The sequence below is a fragment of the Coturnix japonica genome, unplaced genomic scaffold, assembly GCF_054131305.1.
Source record: "Coturnix japonica strain WE unplaced genomic scaffold, WE-NBRP24 Scf050, whole genome shotgun sequence".
Lineage (NCBI taxonomy): Eukaryota > Metazoa > Chordata > Aves > Galliformes > Phasianidae > Coturnix > Coturnix japonica.
The window spans coordinates 1,410,813-1,429,153 of NW_028188953.1; the positions used below are offsets into that span (position 1 = coordinate 1,410,813).

General features: G+C 56.5%; 1 protein-coding gene across 2 annotated transcripts in view; it reads right to left on the bottom strand.

Annotated features, from left to right (window-relative positions):
- The window catches only part of KIFC1 (kinesin family member C1), a 60,261-nt gene that overhangs the window by 1,479 nt on the left and 40,441 nt on the right, over positions 1–18,341 (bottom strand). For both annotated transcript variants that reach the window (XM_085532775.1, XM_085532776.1), the window contains 4 exons: positions 13,593–13,731; positions 7,274–7,413; positions 7,105–7,178; positions 6,286–6,361 (listed from right to left, as the gene is read on the bottom strand). In XM_085532775.1, coding sequence (XP_085388901.1) covers positions 6,286–6,361; positions 7,105–7,178; positions 7,274–7,413; positions 13,593–13,731 — 429 coding nt within the window. The remainder of the gene's footprint in view (positions 1–6,285; positions 6,362–7,104; positions 7,179–7,273; positions 7,414–13,592; positions 13,732–18,341) is intronic.

Consider the following 18,341-nt stretch of genomic DNA (forward strand, 5'->3'; position numbering starts at 1 on the left):
TTAGGACCCCTTAAAGACCCCTCCCCATCTCCCTTAGGACCCCCTAAAGACTCCCCCCCCCCATAGGACCCCTTAAAGACCCCCCCCATCCCCCTTAAGACCCCACCCCGATCCTACTTAGGACCCCCTAAAGACCCCCCCCCATCCCCCTTAGGACCCCCTAAAGACCCCCCCCAACCCCCTTAAGACACCCCCCATCCCCCTTAGGACCCCCTCAAGACCCCCCCCCAACCCCTTTAGGACCCCCCTATCCCCCTCAAGACCCCCCCCCATCAACCTTAGGACCCCCATAACCCCCCCATGATCTCCCCCAACCCCTTCAGGACCCCCCCCCCCCCCTTTCAGGACCCCTTTATCCCCCCCAAGACCCCCCCATCCCCCTCAAGACCCCCCCCATCCCCCTCAAGACCCCTTTATCCCCCCCCCATAGACCCCCCCCAACCCCCTCAAGACCCCCCAAACCCCACCCCATCCCCCTCAGGACCCCCTTTATCCCCCTCAAGACCCCCCCCAACCCCTTTAAGACCCCCCCCAACCCCTTTAGGACCCCCCCAACCCCCTCAAGACCCCCCCCCATCAACCTTAGGACCCCCATAACCCCCCCATGATCTCCCCCAATCCCTTCAGGAACCCCCCCCTCCCCTTTCAGGACCCCTTTATCCCCTTTCAGGACCCCCCCAACCCCCTCAAGACCCCCCCCATCTCCCTCATGAACCTCCCCCCCTTCTCCCCTCCATCCCCCTCATGGACCCCCCCCATCCCCCTCAAAACCCCTTTATCCCCCCCCATAGACCCCCACCAACCCCCTCAAGACCCCCTTTATCCCCCTCAAGACCCCCCCCAACCCCTTTAAGACCCCCCCCAACCCTCTCAAGCCCCCCCCCCATCAACCTTAGGACCCCCATAACCCCACCATGATCCCCCCCAACCCCTTCAGGACCCCTTTATCCCCCTCAAGACCCCCCACATCCCCTTCAAGACCCCTTTATCCCTCCCCATAGACCCCTACCAACCCCCTCAAGACCCCCCAACCCCCCCCCATCCCCCTCAGGACCCACTTTATCCCCCTCAAGACCCCCCCCATCCCATTCAGGACCCCCAGAACCCCCTGCAACCCCTTTAAGACCCCCCCCCAACCCCTTTAGGACCCCCCCAACCCCCTCAAGACCCCCCCCCATCAACCTTAGGACCCCCATAACCCCCCCATGATCTCCCCCAACCCCTTCAGGACCCCCCCCCCCCCCTTTCAAGACCCCTTTATCCCCCCCAAGACCTCCCCATCCCCTCAAGACCCCCCCCCCAACCCCCTCAAGACCCCCCCCATCTCCCCCCATGGATCCCCCCCAAACCTCTCAGGACCCCTTTATCCCCCTCAAGACCCCCCCCAACCCCCTCAGGACCCCCATAACCCCCTCAAGACCCCCCCCATCTCACTCAGGACCCCTTTATCCCCCTCAAGACCCCCCCCAACCCCTTTAAGACCCCCCCCAACCCCTTTAGGACCCCCCTATCCCCCTCAAGACCCCCCCCCCCCATCAACCTTAGGACCCCCATAACCCCACCATGATCCCCCCCAACCCCTTCAGGACCCCTTTATCCCCCTCAAGACCCCCACAATCCCATCAGGACCCCCCCCATCCCCCTCAAGACCCCTTTATACCCCCCACCATAGACCCCCACCAACCCCCTCAAGACCCCCCAAACCCCCCCCCATCCCCCTCAGGACCCCCTTTATCCCCCCCAAGACCCCCCCCCAACCCCTTCAAGACCCCCCCAATCCCATCAGGACCCCCCCCATCCCCCTCAAAACCCCTTTATCCCCCCCCATAGACCCCCACCAACCCCCTCAAGACCCCCTTTATCCCCCTCAAGACCCCCCCCCCCCAACCCCTTTAGGACCCCCCCCCAACCCCTTTAGGACCCCCCTATCCCCCTCAAGACCCCCCCCATCAACCTTAGGACACCCATAACCCCCCCATGATCCCCCCCAACCCCTTCAGGACCCCCCCCCCCTTTCAAGACCCCTTTATCCCCCCCATGACCCCCCCAGCCCCCTCAAGACCCCCCCCATCCCCCTCAAGACCCCTTTATACCCCCCCCCATGGACCCCCCCCAACCCCCTCAAGACCCCCCAAACCCCCCCCCATCCCCCTCAGGACCCACTTTATCCCCCTCAGGACCCCCTCCAACCCCCCCCAATGCCCCCCCCCATCCCCCTCAGGACCCCTTTATCCCCCTCAAGACCCCCCCCCAACCCCTTTAGGACCCCCCTATCCCCCTCAAGACCCCCCCCATCAACCTTAGGACCCCCATAACCCCCCCATGATCCCCCCCAACCCCTTCAGGCCCCCCCCCCTCCCATCTTCCTCATGGACCCCTCCCCCCACACCCCTCATCGACCTCAGGACCCCCCCCAACCCTCTCAGGACCCCTTTATCCCCCATTCAGGACCCCTTTATCCCCCCCCATAGACCCCCACCAACCCCCTCAAGACCCCCCAAACCCCCCCCCATCCCCCTCTGGACCCACTTTATCCCCCTCAAGACCCCCCCCCCATCCCCTTCAAGACCCCCCCAATCCCCCTCAGGACCCCCATAACCCCCTCAAGACCCCCTATCCCCCCCCCAATAAACCCCCCATCCCCTTCAAGACCCCCCCAAGACCCTCAGGACTCCCCCTCAAGACACCCTATCCCCTCCCATCCCCCTCAGGACCCCCATAACCCCCTCAAGACCCTCTATTCCCCCCCCCCAATAAACCCCCCATCCCCTTCAAGACCCCCCCAAGTCCCTCAGGACCCCCTTTATCCCCCTCAGGACCCCCTCCAACCCCCCCCCAATGCCCCCCCCCATCCCCCTCAGGACCCCTTTATCCCCCTCAAGACCCCCCCCCAACCCCTTTAAGACCCCCCCCAACCCCTTTAGGACCCCCCCAACCCCCTCAAGACCCCCCCCCATCAACCTTAGGACCCCCATAACCCCCCCATAATCCCCCCCAACCCCTTCAGCCCCCCCCCCTCCCCTTTCAAGACCCCTTTATCCCCCCCAAGACCTCCCCATCCCCTCAAGACCCCCCCCCCAACCCCCTCAAGACCCCCCCCATCTCCCCCCATGGATCCCCCCCAAACCCCTCAGGACCCCCATAACCCCCTCAAGACCCCCCCCCATCTCACTCAGGACCCCTTTATCCCCCTCAAGACCCCTTTATACCCCCCCCCATGGACCCCCACCAACCCCCTCAAGACCCCCCAAACCCCCCCCATCCCCCTCAGGACCCACTTTATCCCCCTCAAGACCCCCCCCCATCCCCTTCAAGACCCTCCCAATCCCCCTCAGGACCCCCATAACCCCCTCAAGACCCCCTATCCCCCCCCCAATAAACCCCCCATCCCCTTCAAGACCCCCCCAAGTCCCTCAGGACCCCCTTTATCCCCCTCAGGACCCCCTCCAACCCCCCCCCATCCCCCTCAAGACCCCCCCAATCCCCCTCAGGACCCCCATAACCCCCTCAAGACCCCCTATCCCCCCCACAATAAACCCCCCATCCCCTTCAAGACCCCCTAAGTCCCTCAAGACCCCCTTTATCCCCCTCAAGACCCCCCCCAACCCCTTTAAGACCCCCCCCAACCCCTTTAGGACCCCCCTATCCCCCTCAAGACCCCCCCCCATCAACCTTAGGACCCCCATAACCCCCCCATGATCTCCCCCAACCCCTTCAGGACCCCCCCCCCCCCCTTTCAAGACCCCTTTATCCCCCCCAAGACCTCCCCCTCCCCTCAAGACCCCCCCCCTCAACCTTCTCAAGACCCCCCCCATCTCCCCCCATGGATCCCCCCCAAACCCCTCAGGACCCCTTTATCCCCCTCAAGACCCCCCCAACCCCCTCAGGACCCCCCCCATCCCCCCCATACACCCCTTTATCCCCCCCCCATAGACCCCCACCAACCCCCTCAAGACCCCCCAAACCCCCCCCCATCCCCCTCAGGACTCCCTTTATCCCCCTCAAGACCCCCCCAACCCCTTTAAGACCCCCCCCCAACCCCTTTAGGACCCCCCAACCCCCTCAAGACCCCCCCCCATCAACCTTAGGACCCCCCCCATCCCCCTCAAGACCCCTTTATCCCCCCCCATAGACCCCCACCAACCCCCTCAAGACCCCCTTTATCCCCCTCAAGACCCCCCCAACCCCTTTAAGACCCCCCCCAACCCCTTTAGGACCCCCCTATCCCCCTCAAGACCCCCCCCCCATCAACCTTAGGACCCCCATAACCCCCCCATGATCCCCCCCAACCCCTTCAGGCTCCCCCCCCTCCCCTTTCAAGACCCCTTTATCCCCCCCAAGACCTCCCCATCCCCTCAAGACCCCCCCCCCAACCCCCTCAAGACCCCCCCCATCTCCCCCCATGGATCCCCCCAAACCTCTCAGGACCCCTTTATCCCCATCAAGACCCCCCCAACCCCCTCAGGACCCCCATAACCCCCTCAAGACCCCCCCCAACCCCCTCAGGACCCCCCCCATCTCCCCCATGGATCCCCCCCAAACCCCTCAGGACCCCCATAACCCCCTCAAGACCCCCCCAACCCCCTCAGGACCCCCATAACCCCTCAAGACCCCCCCCATCTCACTCAGGACCCCTTTATCCCCCTCAAGACCCCCCCCAACCCCTTTAAGACCCCCCCCAACCCCTTTAGGACCCCCCTATCCCCCTCAAGACCACCCCCATCAACCTTAGGACCCCCATAACCCCACCATGATCCCCCCCATCCCCCTCAGGACCCACTTTATCCCCCTCAAGACCCCCCCCCATCCCCTTCAAGACCCCCCCAATCCCCCTCAGGACCCCCATAACCCCCTCAAGACCCCCTATCCCCCCCCAATAAACCCCCCATCCCCTTCAAGACCCCCCCAAGTCCCTCAGGACCCCCTTTATCCCCCTCAGGACCCCCTCCAACCCCCTCCAATGCCCCCCCCCCCCCATCCCCCTCAGGACCCCTTTATCCCCCTCAAGACCTCCCCCCAACCCCTTTAAGACCCCCCCAACCCCTTTAGGACCCCCCCAACCCCCTCAAGACCCCCCCCCATCAACCTTAGGACCCCCATAACCCCCCCATGATCCCCCCCAACCCCTTCAGGACCCCCCCCCATCCCCCTCAGGACCCCTTTATCCCCCTCAAGACCCCCCCCCATCCCCTTCAAGACCCCCCCAACCCCCTCAAGACCCCCCCCCATCAACCTTAGGACTCCCATAACCCCCCATGATCTCCCCCAACCCCTTCAGGACCCCTTTATCCCCCTCAAGACCCCCACAATCCCATCAGGACCCCCCCCATCCCCCTCAAGACCCCTTTATCGCCCCCCCATAGACCCCCCCCAACCCCCTCAAGACCCCCCAAACCCCCCCCCATCCCCCTCAGGACCCACTTTATCCCCCTCAAGACCCCCCCCCATCCCCTTCAAGACCCCCCCAATCCCCCTCAGGACCCCCATAACCCCCTCAGGACCCCCAATAAACCCCCCCAATAAACCCCCCATCCCCTTCAAGACCCCCCCAAGTCCCTCAGGACCCCCTTTATCCCCCTCAAGACCCCCCCCAACCCCTTTAAGACCCCCCCCAACCCCTTTAGGACCCCCCCAACCCCCTCAAGACCCCCCCCATCAACCTTAGGACCCCCATAACCCCCCCATGATCTCCCCCAACCCCTTCAGGCCCCCCCCCCCTCCCCTTTCAAGACCCCTTTATCCCCCCCAAGACCTCCCCAGCCCCCTCAAGACCCCCCCCATCCCCCTCAAGACCCCTTTATCCCCCCCCATAGACCCCCACCAACCCCCTCAAGACCCCCCAACCCCCCCCCCATCCCCCTCAGGACCCACTTTATCCCCCTCAAGACCCCCCCATCCCCCTCAGGACCCCCCCATCTCCCCCCCATCCCCCTCATGGACCCCCCCTAACCCCCTCAGGACCCCCATAACCCCCTCAAGACCCCCCCCATCCCCCTCAGGACCCCTTTATCCTCCTCAGGACACCCCCCCCATCCCCTTCAAGACCCCCCCAAGACCCTCAGGACCCCCCCTCAAGACACCCTATCCCCTCCCATCCCCCTCAGGACCCACATAACCCCCTCAGGACCCCCAATAAACCCCCCCAATAAACCCCCCCAATAAACCCCCCATCCCCTTCAAGACCCCCCCAAGTCCCTCAGGACCCCCTTTATCCCCCTCAAGACCCCCCCCAATCCCTTTAGGACCCCCCCCAGCCCCCCCACGACCCCCCCCCAGCCCCCCAACCTTGCTGGCGAAGCGCAGTGAGTTGAGGGACTCGGAGAAGTTCTCCTCCAGGGGGGAGATATTAACGAACATCAGCCTAATTAATAGGGGGGGGGGGGCACAATGAATGGGGGGGTATAGAATAAAGGGGGGGGGGGTTATTAATACAGGGTATGGGGGGCACAGATGGAGACCCCCCCCCTAATATTGAGGGGGGGGGGGAGCACAATGAATGGGGGGGTATAGAATAAATGGGGGGGGGGGGGCACAATGAATGGGGGGGGTATAGAATAAAGGGGGGGGGCACAATGAATGGGGGGGGGCATGGAATAAAGGAGGGGGGGGCACAATGAATGGGGGGGGTATAGAATAAAGGGGGGGGGGCACAATGAATGGGGGGGTATAGAATAAAGGGGGGGGGTTATTAATACAGGGTATGGGGGGCACAGATGGAGACCCCCCCCTAATATTGAGGTGGGGGGGGCACAATGAATGGGGGGGTATAGAATAAAGGGGGGGGGGCACAATGAATGGGGGGGGTATAGAATAAAGGGGGGGGCACAATGAATGGGGGCGGGCCATAGAATAAAGGGGGGGGGGTTATTAATACAGGGTATGGGGGGCACAGATGGAGACCCCCCCCTAATATTGAGGGGGGGGGGGGGGAACAATGAATGGGGGGGGTATAGAATAAAGGGGGGGGGGGCACAATGAATGGGGGGGGTATAGAATAAAGGGGGGGGGCACAATGAATGGGGGGGGGCCATAGAATAAAGGGGGGGGTTATTAATACAGGGTATGGGGGGCACATATGGAGACCCCCCCCCCAATTTAACTCACATCTTAGCATTGCCCCCAAGGGAGTTCTGCAGCAGGTAGGTCAGCTTGCTGTTCCTATAGGGGATATGGGATTCCTATATAGGGTGGGGGGGGATATAGAGGCACGTTAAAGTGATATAGATTGAATTGAGGGGGGGGTTTATAGGGTTGAGACCCCCCCCCAATTTACCTTCTTGGCCAGGGCCATGATGACCAGCCCTAATGTGGAAAGGCTGGTGTTGATGGATTGGGTTTCCCGGAGCCTTTGGCCTTGGGATTGGGATTTATCCAGGCGTTCGCTGCCAGCCAGGTCAACCAGGCTGAGGATGGCTGGGGGGACATGGGGACAGCCCACCCATAGGGGTCAATGGGGAGACCACCCCCCATAGGGGTCAATGGGGAGACCACCCCCATAGGAATCAATAGGGAGACCCTCCCCCCATAGGAATCAATAGGGAGACCCCCCCCCATAGGGATCAATGGGGAGACCACCCCCCATAGGGATCAATAGGGAGACCCTCCCCCATAGGAATGAATGGGGGTCAATAGGAAACCCCATAGGGGAGACCCCGCCATAGGAATCAATGGGGAACCCCATAGGGAAGACCCTCCCCCATAGGAATCAATAGGGAGACCCACCCCCCATAGGAATCAATAGGGAGACCCCACCCCCATAGGAATCAATAGGGAGACCCCACCCCATAGGAATCAATAGGGAGACCCCCACCCCCAAAGGAAACAATAGGGAGACCCCACCCCATAGGAATCAATAGGGAGACCCCCACCCCCATAGGGATCAATGGGGGTCAATGGGGAACCCCATAGGGAAGACACCCCCCTATAGGAATCAATAGGGAGAGCCCACCCCATAGGAATCAATGGGGAGACCCCCCCATAGGAATCCATAGGGAGACACCCCCATAGGAATCCATAGGGAGACCCCCCCCCCCATAGGAATCAATGGGGGTCAATGGGAAACCCCATAGGGAAGACCCCCCCCCCATAGGAATCAATAGGGAGACCCCCACCCCATAGGAAACAATAGGGAGACCCCCCCCATAGGAATCAATGGGTGTCAATGGGGAACCCCATAGGAAGACCCCCTCCCCCATAGGAATCAATAGGGAGAGCCCACCCCATAGGAGTCAATGGAGGTCAATGAGAAACCCCATAGGGTAGACCCCCCCCCCCATAGGAATGAATGGGGGTCAATGAGAAACCCCATAGGGAAGACCCCCCCCCCCATAGGAATGAATGGGGGTCAATGGGGAACCCCATAGGGAAGACCCTTCCCCATAGGAATCAATAGGGAGACCCCCACCCCCATAGGGATCAATGGGGAACCCCATAGGGAAGACCCTCCCCCATAGGAATCAATAGGGAGACCCCCCACCCCCATAGGGATCAATGGGGAACCCCATAGGGAAGACCCTCCCCCATAGGAATCAATAGGGAGACCCCCACCCCCATAGGAATCAATGGGGTCAATGGGAAACCCCATAGGGAAGACCACCCCCCATAGGAATCAATAGAGAGACCCCCCCCCATAGGAATCAATAGGGAAGACCCCCCCCCATAGGAATCAATAGGAAGACCCCCACCCATAGGAATCAATAGGAGACCACCCCCCATAGGAATCAATAGGGAGACCCCCCCCGCCATAGGGGTCAATGGGGAGACCCCCCCCCCCATAGGAATCATTGGGGGTCAATGGGGAACCCCATAGGGAAGACCCCCCCCCTATAGGAATCAATGGGGGTCAATGGGGAACCCCATTGGGAGACCCCCCCGCCCCAATAGGAATCAATGGGGATCAATGGGAAACCCCATAGGGAAGACCCCCCCCCCATAGGAATCAATAGGGAGACCCTCCCCATAGGAATCAATGGGAAGACCCCCCCCCCAATAGGAATCAATAGGGGTCAATGGGGAACCCCATATGGAAGACCCTCCCCCATAGGAATCAATAGGAGACCACCCCCCATAGGAATCAATAGGGAGACCCCCCCCCCCATAGGAGTCAATGGGGAGACCCCCCCCCCCCATAGGAATGAATGGGGGTCAATGGGGAACCCCATAGGGAAGAACCCCCTCCCATAGGAATCTATGGGGGTCAATGGGGAACCCCATAGGAAGACCCCCCCACCCCATAGGAATCAATAGGGAGACCCCCACCCCCATAGGAATCAATGGAGGTCAATGAGAAACCCCATAGGGTAGACCCCCCCCCCCCATAGGAATGAATGGGGGTCAATGGGGAACCCCATATGGAAGACCCCCCCCCATAGGAATCAATAGGGAGACCCTCCCCATAGGAATCAATAGGGAGACCCCCCCCCAATAGGAATCAATAGGGAGACCCCACCCCATAGGGATCAATAGGGAGACCCCCCCCCATAGGAATCAATAGGGAGACCCCCCATCCCCCATAGGAATCAATAGGGAGACCCCGCCCCCATAGGAATCAATAGGGAGAGCCCACCCCATAGGAGTCAATGGGGAGACCCCACCCCCATAGGAATCAATAGGGAGACCTCCCCCCATAGGGATCAATAGGGAGACCCCCTCCCCATAGGGATCAATAGGGAGAGCCCCCCCCATAGGGATTAATGGGGAGACCACCCCCATAGGAATCAATAGGGAGACCCCCCACCCCCATAGGAATCAATAGGGAGACCCCCACCCCATAGGAATCAATAGGGAGACCCCCCACCCCCATAGGAATCAATGGGGGTCAATGGGGAACCCCATAGGGAAGACCCTCCCCCATAGGAATCAATAGGGAGACCCCCACCCCATAGGAAACAATAGGGAGACCCCACCCCATAGGAATCAATAGGGAGACCCCACCCCATAGGAATCAATAGGGAGACCCCCCAATAGGAATCAATAGGGAGACCTCCCCCATAGGAATCAATGGAGGTCAATGAGAAACCCCATAGGGTAGATCCCCCCCCCATAGGAATGAATGGGGGTCAATGGGGAACCCCATATGGAAGACCCCCCCTATAGGAATCAATAGGGAGACCCCCCCCCCATAAGGAATCAATAAGGAGACACCCCCCCCATAGGAATCAATAGGGAGACCCCACCCCATAGGAATCAATAGGGAGACCCCCCCCCCATAGGGATCAATAGGGAGACCCCCACCCCCATAGGAATCAATAGGGAGACCCTCCTCATAGGAATCAATGGGAAGACCCCCACCCCCATAGGGATCAATAGGGAGAGCCCACCCCATAGGAGTCAATGGGGGTCAATGGGGAAATCCTATAGGGGAGACCCCCCCCCATAGGAATGAATGGGGGTCAATGGGAAACCCCATAGGGAAGACCCCCCCCCCATAGGAATCAATGGGGGTCAATGGGAAACCCCATAGGGAAGACTCCCCCCCATAGGAATCAATAGGGAGACCCCCACCCCCATAGGAATCAATGGAGGTCAATGAGAAACCCCATAGGGTAGACCCCCCCCCCCATAGGAATGAATGGGGGTCAATGGGGAACCCCATATGGAAGACCCCCCCATAGGAATCAATAGGGAGACCCCCCCCCCATAAGGAATCAATAAGGAGACACCCCCCCCATAGGAATCAATAGGGAGATCCCACCCCATAGGAATCAATAGGGAGAGCCCACCCCATAGGAATCAATGGGGAGACCACCCCCCCCCCCATAGGAATGAATGGGGGTCAATGGGGAACCCCATAGGGAAGAACCCCCCGCCATAGGAATCAATAGGGAGACCCCCTCCCCATAGGAATCAATAGGGAGACCCCCCCCCATAGGAATCAATAGGGAGACCCCCCCCCCATAGGAATGAATGGGGGTCAATGGAGAACCACATAGGGAAGACCCCCCCCATAGGAATCAATAGGGAGACCCCCACCCCATAGGAAACAATAGGGAGACCCCACCCCATAGGAATCAATAGGGAGACCCCACCCCATAGGAATCAATAGGGAGACCCCCCAATAGGAATCAATAGGGAGACCCCCCCCATAGGAATGAATGGGGGTCAATGGGGAACCCCATAGGGAAGACCCCCCCCATAGGAATCAATAGGGAGAGCCCACCCCATAGGAGTCAATGGGGAGACCCCCCCCCCATAGGAATGAATGGGGAACCCCATAAGGAAGACCCCCCCACCCCCCCCCATAGGAATCAATGGGGGTCAATGGGAAACCCCATAGGAAGACCCCCCCCCATAGGAATCAATAGGGAGACCCCCATCCCCATAGGAATCAATGGGGGTCAATAGGAAACCCCATAGGGAAGACCCCCCCCATAGGAATCAATAGGGAGACCCTCCCCATAGGAGTCAATGGGGAGACCCCCACCCTCATAGGAATCAATGGGGTTCAATGGGGAACCCCATAGGAAGACCCCCCGCCCCATAGGAATCAATAGGGAGACCCCCCCATAGGGATTAATGGGGAGACCACCCCCATAGGAATCAATAGGGAGACCCCCCCCCCCATAGGAATGAATGGGGGTCAATAGGAAACCCCATAGGGTAGACCCCGCCATAGGAATCAATGGGGAACCCCATAAGGAAGAGCCTCCCCCATAGGAATCAATAGGGAGACCCCCCCCATAGGGATCAATAGGGAGGACCCCCCCCCAATAGGAATGAATGGGGGTCAATGGGAAACCTCATAGGGAAGACCCTCCCCATAGGAATCAATAGGGAGACCCCCCCCATAGGAATCAATAGGGAGACCCCCACCCCCATAGGAATCAATGGGGGTCAATGGGAAACCCCATAGGAAGACCCCCCCCCATAGGAATCAATAGGGAGAGCCCACCCCATAGGAAACAATAGGAGACCCCCATCCCCATAGGAATCAATAGGGAGACCCCCCCCCCAATAGGAATGAATGGGGGTCAATGGGGAACCCCATAGGGAAGACCCCCCCCATTGGAATCAATAGGGAGACCCCACCCCATAGGAAACAATAGGGAGACCCCCCACCCCATAGGAATCAATAGGGAAGACCCCCCCCATAGGAATGAATGGGGGTCAATGGGAAACCCCATAGGGAAGACCCCCCCCCATAGGAATCAATGGGAAGACCCCCACCCCCATAGGAATCAATGGGGTCAATGGGGGGTTAAAGAAACCCCAAAAGGGGATGGGACCCTAAAAAGGGGAGGGGGGATTTAAAGGGACCTCAATAGGGGGGGAGGGACCCCAAAAGGGATGGGGGGGGGCTTAAAGGGACCCCAAAAGGGAAGGGGACCCCAATAGGGGGGTATGGGGTTTAAAGAGACCCCAATAGGGGGGTATGGGGTTTAAAGGGACCCCAATAGGGGGGTATGGGGTTTAAAGGGACCCCATAAGGGGGTATGGGGTATAAAGAGACCCAAATAGAAGGTATGGGGTTTATAGGGACCCCATAAAGGGGTATGGGGTTTAAAGAGACCCCAATAGGGGGGTATGGGGTTTAAAGGGACCCCATAAGGGGGTATGGGGTTTAAAGGGACCCCATAAGGGGGTATGGGGTTTAAAGAGACCCCAATAGGGGGTATGGGGTTTAAAGGGACCCCATAAGGGGGTATGGGGTTTAAAGGGACCCCAATAGGGGGCATGGGGTTTAAAGGGACCCCAATAGGGGGTATGGGGTTTATAGGGACCCAATAAGGGGGTATGGGGTTTAAAGAGACCCCAATAGGGGGGATGGGGTTTAAAGGGACCCCAATAGGGGGTATGGGGTTTAAAGAGACCCCAATAGGAGGTGGGGGTTTATAGGGACCCCATAAAGGGATATGGGTTTTAAAGAGACCCCATAAGGGGGTATGGGGTTTAAAGAGACCCCATAAGCAGGTATGGGGTTTAAAGGGACCCCATAAGGGATGTGGGGTTTAAAGGGACCCCAATAGGGGGTGGGGGTTTAAAGGGACCCCAATAGGGGGGTATGGGGTTTAAAGGGACCCCAATAGGGGGGTATGGGGTTTAAAGGGACCCCATAGGGGGGTATGGGGTTTAAAGGGACCCCAATAGGGGATATGGGGTTTAAAGGGACCCCATAAGGGGGTATGGGGTTTATAGGGACCCCATAAGGGGGTATGGGGTTTAAGGGGACACCATAAGGGGGTGGGGGTTTATAGGGACCCCATAAAGGGATATGGGGTTTAAAGAGACCCCATAAGGGGGTATGGGGTTTATAGGGACCCAATAGGGGGTATGGGGTTTAAAGGGACCCCATAAGGGGGGTATGGGGTTTAAAGGGACCCCAATAGGGGGGGTATGGGGTTTAAAGAGACCCCAATAGGGGGTATTGGGTTTAAAGGGACCCCATAAGGGGGTATGGGGTTTAAAGGGACCCCATAAGGGGGTATGGGGTTTATAGGGACCCCATAAAGGGGTATGGGGTTTAAAGGGACCCCATAAGGGGGTATGGGGTTTAAAGAGACCCCATAAGGGGGTATGGGGTTTAAAGAGACCCCATAAGGGGATATGGGGTTTATAGGGACCCCAATAGGGGGTGTAGACCCCAATAGACTCACAGGAGCAGCTGAGCTGCCGGGCCGCGTTGTGACCCTGGATGTGGAGCTGGAAGATGCTGTGACTGCGGGATGAGCGATCATTGAGCGCTGTGCGGGCTACGGAGCGGTGCGACCAGGCCCTATAGAGGAGATCCAGCACCTGTAATGGGGTTATATGGGGTTATATGGGGTTATATGGGGTTATATGGGGTGTATGGGGTTATATGGGGTGTATGGGGTGGTATATAGGGTGTATGGGGGGATATCAGGGGGTATATGGGGTGTATGGGGTGGGATATGGGGTGTATGGGGGGATATAAGGGGGTATATGGGGTGTATGGTGTGGGATATGGGGTTATATGGGGTGTATGGGGTGGTATATGGGGTGTATGGGGTGGTATATGGGGTGTATGGGGGGATATCAGGGGGTATATGGGGATATAAAGGGGTATATGGGGTGTATGGGGGGATATAGGGTGTGTATGGGGTGGGATATGGGGTTATATGGGGTGTATGGGGTGGGATATGGGGTTATATGAGGTGTATGGGGGAATATCAGGGGGTATATGGGGGGATATTATGGCGTATATGGGGTGTATGGGGGGATATTATGGGGTATATGGGGTGTATGGGGTGGGATATGGGGTGTATGGGGGGATATTAGGGCTATATGGGGTGTATGGGGGGATATCAGGGGGTATATGGGGATATAAAGGGGTATATGGGGTGTATGGGGGGATATAGGGTGTGTATGGGGTGGGATATGGGGTTATATGGGGTGTATGGGGTGGGATATGGGGTTATATGGGGTGTATGGGGTAGGATATGGGGTGTATGGGGTGAGATATGGGGTTATATGGGGTGTATGGGGTGGGATATGGGGTTATATGGGGTGTATGGGGGATATGAGGGGATATATGGGGTGTATGCGGTGGTATATGGGGTGTATGGGGGATATTATGGGGTATATGGGGTGTTTGGGGTGGGATATGGGGTTATATGGGGTGTATGGGTTGGATATGGGGTGTATGGGGGGATATTAGGGGGTATATGGGGTGTATGGGGTGGGATATGGGGTTATATGGGGTGTATGGGGTGGTATATGGGGTGTATGGGGTGGTATATGGGGTGTATGGGGGGATATCAGGGGGTATATGGGGTGTATGGGGTGGTATATGGGGTGTATGGGGGATATCAGGGGGTATATGGGGTGTATGGGGTGGTATATGGGGTGTATGGGGGGATATAAGGGGGTATATGGGGTGTATGGGGTGGGACATGGGGTTATATGGGGTGTATGGGGGATATCACGGGGTATATGGGGTGTATGGGGTGGGATATGGGGTTATATGGGGTGTATGGGGGATATAGGGTGTGTATGGGGTGGGATATGGGGTTATATGGGGTGTATGGGGGGATATAGGGGGTGTATGGGGTGGGGATATGGGGTTATATGGGGTGTATGGGGTGGGATATGGGGTGTATGGGGTGGTCATTGAGGGCAGTGCGGGCTACGGAGCGGTGCGACCAGGCCCTATAGAGGAGATCCAGGACCTATAGATGGGATATATGGGATATAGGGGGTTATATGGGGTGTATGGGGTGGGATATGGGTTATATGGGGTGTATGGGGGGATATCAGGGGGTATATGGGGATATAAAGGGGTATATGGGGTGTATGGGGGGATATAGGGGTGTATGGGGTGGTCATTGAGGGCAGTGCAGGCTACGGAGCGATGGGAGGAGGCTCTATAGAGGAGATCCAGCACCTATAGTATGGGATATATAGGATTATATAGGGTTATATGGGGTGTAGGATGGGATATAGGGGTTATATGGGGTGTATGGGGTGGGATATGGGGTATAGGATGGGGTATATGGGATGTATGGGGGAATATTAGGGGTATATGGGGTGGTATATGGGGTGTATAGGGTGATATATGGGGTGTATGTGGTGTATGGGGGATTCTAATGGGGATCTAATGGGGTTCTAATGGGTTCTAATGGGGGTATATGGGGTTCTAATGGGGTATATGGGGTTCTAATGAGGGTATATGGGGTTCTAATGGGGTTATAAGGGGTTCTAATGGGGTTCTAAGGGGTTCAAATGGGGGCAAATGGGGTTCTAATGGGGTTTCCAATGGGTTCTAATGGGATTCTAATGGGTTTTAATGGGTTCCAATGGGGTTCTAATGGGGTTATAAGGGGTTCTAATAGGGATATATGGGGTTCTAATGAGGGTATATGGGGTTCTAATGGGTTCTAATGGGGGTATATGGGGTTCTAATGGGACTATATGGGGTTCTAATGGGGTTATAAGGGGTTCTAATGGGGTTCTAATGGTTTCCAATGGTTGACCTGATGGGTTGCAATGGGTTCTAATGGGTTCTAATGGGGGTATATGGGGTTCTAATGGGGTTCCAATGTGTTCAATGGGTTCTAATGGGTTCTAATAGGTTCCAATGGGGTTCTAATGGGGTTCTAATGGGGGTATATGGGATTCTAATGGGTTCTAAGGGGGGTATATGGGGGTCTAAGGGGTTCTAATTGGGGTGTATGGGGTTTCTAATGGGCTTATAAGGGGTTCTAAGGGGTTCTAATAGGTTCCAATGGTTCTAATGGGGGTATATGGGAATCTAATGGGTTCCAATGGGTCCTAATGGGGTTGTAAGGGGTTCTAATGGGGTTATATGGGGTTTAATGGGGTTATATAAGGTTTAATGGGGTCATATGGGGTTAATGGGGTTATATGGGGTTTATTGGGGTTATATTGGGTTATATGGGGTTAATGGGGTTTAATGGGGTTATATGGTGTTTAATGGGGTTTAATGGGGTTATATGGTGTTTAATGGGGTTATATTGGGTTTAATGGGGTTATATGGAGTTATATGGGGTTTATTGGGGTTATATGGGGTTAATGAGGTTATATGGGGTTTAATGGGGTTAATGGGGTTATATGGGGTTAATGGGGTTATAAGGGGTCTATGGGGTTAATGGGGTTTTATGGGGTTTAATGAGGTTTAATGGGGTTATATGGGTTTAATGGGGTTTTATGCAGTTTAATGGGGTTAATGGGGTTTAATGGGGTTATATGGGGTTTAATGGGGTTATAAGGGGTTTAATGGGGTTATATGGGGTTTTATGGGGTTATATGGGGTTTAATGGGGTTATAAGGGGTCTATGGGGTTAATGGGGTTTAATGGGATTAATGGGGTTACATGGGGTTATATTGGGTTATATGGGGTTCTATGGGGTTTAATGGGGTTATATGGAGTTTTATGGGGTTCTATGGGGTTCTATGGGGTTTTATGAGGTTTTATGGGGTATGACCTGTTCCTCGTTGGCCACGCTGACCCGCTGCAGGTTGGGGACGTGCAGCTGGTGGCTGTCGGGTTCTAATGGGTTCCAATGGGGTTATATGGTGTTAATGGGGTTATATGGAGTTATATGGGGTTTAATGGGGTTATATGGGGTTTAGTGGGGTTATATTGGGTTTTATGTGGTTTAATGGGGTTAATGGGGTTATATGGGGTTTAATGGGGTTATAAGGGGTCTATGGGGTTAATGGGGTTTTATGGGGTTTAATGGGGTTATATGGAGTTATATGGGGTTAATGGAGTTATATGGGGCTTAATGGTGTTATATGGCGTTTAATGGGGTTTAATGGGGTTCTATGGGTTTAATGGGGTTAATGGGGTTAATGGGGTTATATGGGGTTTTATGGGGTTCTATGGGGTTCTATGGGGTTTTATGGGGTTTTATGGGGTATGACCTGCTCCTCGTTGGCCACGGGCACACACTGCAGGTTGGGGACGTGCAGCTGGTGGCTGTCGGGTTCTAATGGGTTCTAATGGGTTCTAATGGGTTTTAATGGGGTTCCAATGGGTTCTAATGGGTTCTAATGGGTTCCAATGGGTTCTAATGGGGTTCTAATGGGTTCTAATAGGTTCCAATGGGTTCTAATGGGTTCTAATGGGGTTTTAATGGGGTTCCAATGGGTTCTAATGGGTTCTAATGGGTTCCAATGGGTTCTAATGGGTTCCAATGGGTTCTAACGGGTTCTAATGGGGTTCCAATGGGTTCTAATGGATTCTAATGGGTTTTAATGGGTTCCAATGGGGTTCTAGTGGGGGTATATGGGGTTCTAATGGGTTCTAATGGGGGTATATGGGTTTCTAATGGGGTTCTAAGGGGTTCTAATAGGTTCCAATGGGTTCTAATGGGGTTCTAAGGTGTATATGGGATTCTAATGGGTTCTAATGGGGGTATATGGGGTTCTAATGGGGTTCTAATGGGTTCCAATGGGTTCTAATGGGTTCCAATGGGTTCTAATGGGTTGACCTGTTCCTCGTTGGCCACGCTGACCCGCTGCAGGTTGGGGACGTGCAGCTGGTGGCTGTCGGGTTCTAATGGGTTCTAATGGGGTTATATGGGGTTTAATGGGGTTTAATGGGTTTAATGGGGTTTAATGGGGTTAATGGAGTTATATGGGGTTTATTGGGGTTATATTGGGTTATATGGGGTTATATGGGGTTATATGGGGTTATATGTGGTTTAATGGGGTTATATGGGGTTTAATGGGGTTATATGGAGTTATATGGGGTTTAATGGGGTTAATGGGGTTATATGGGGGTTAATGGGGTTATATGGGGTTTAATGGGATTAATGGGGTTACATGGGGTTATATTGGGTTATATGGGGTTCTATGGGGTTTAAGGGGTTATATGGGGTTAATGGGGTTATATGGAGTTTTATGGGGTTCTATGGGGT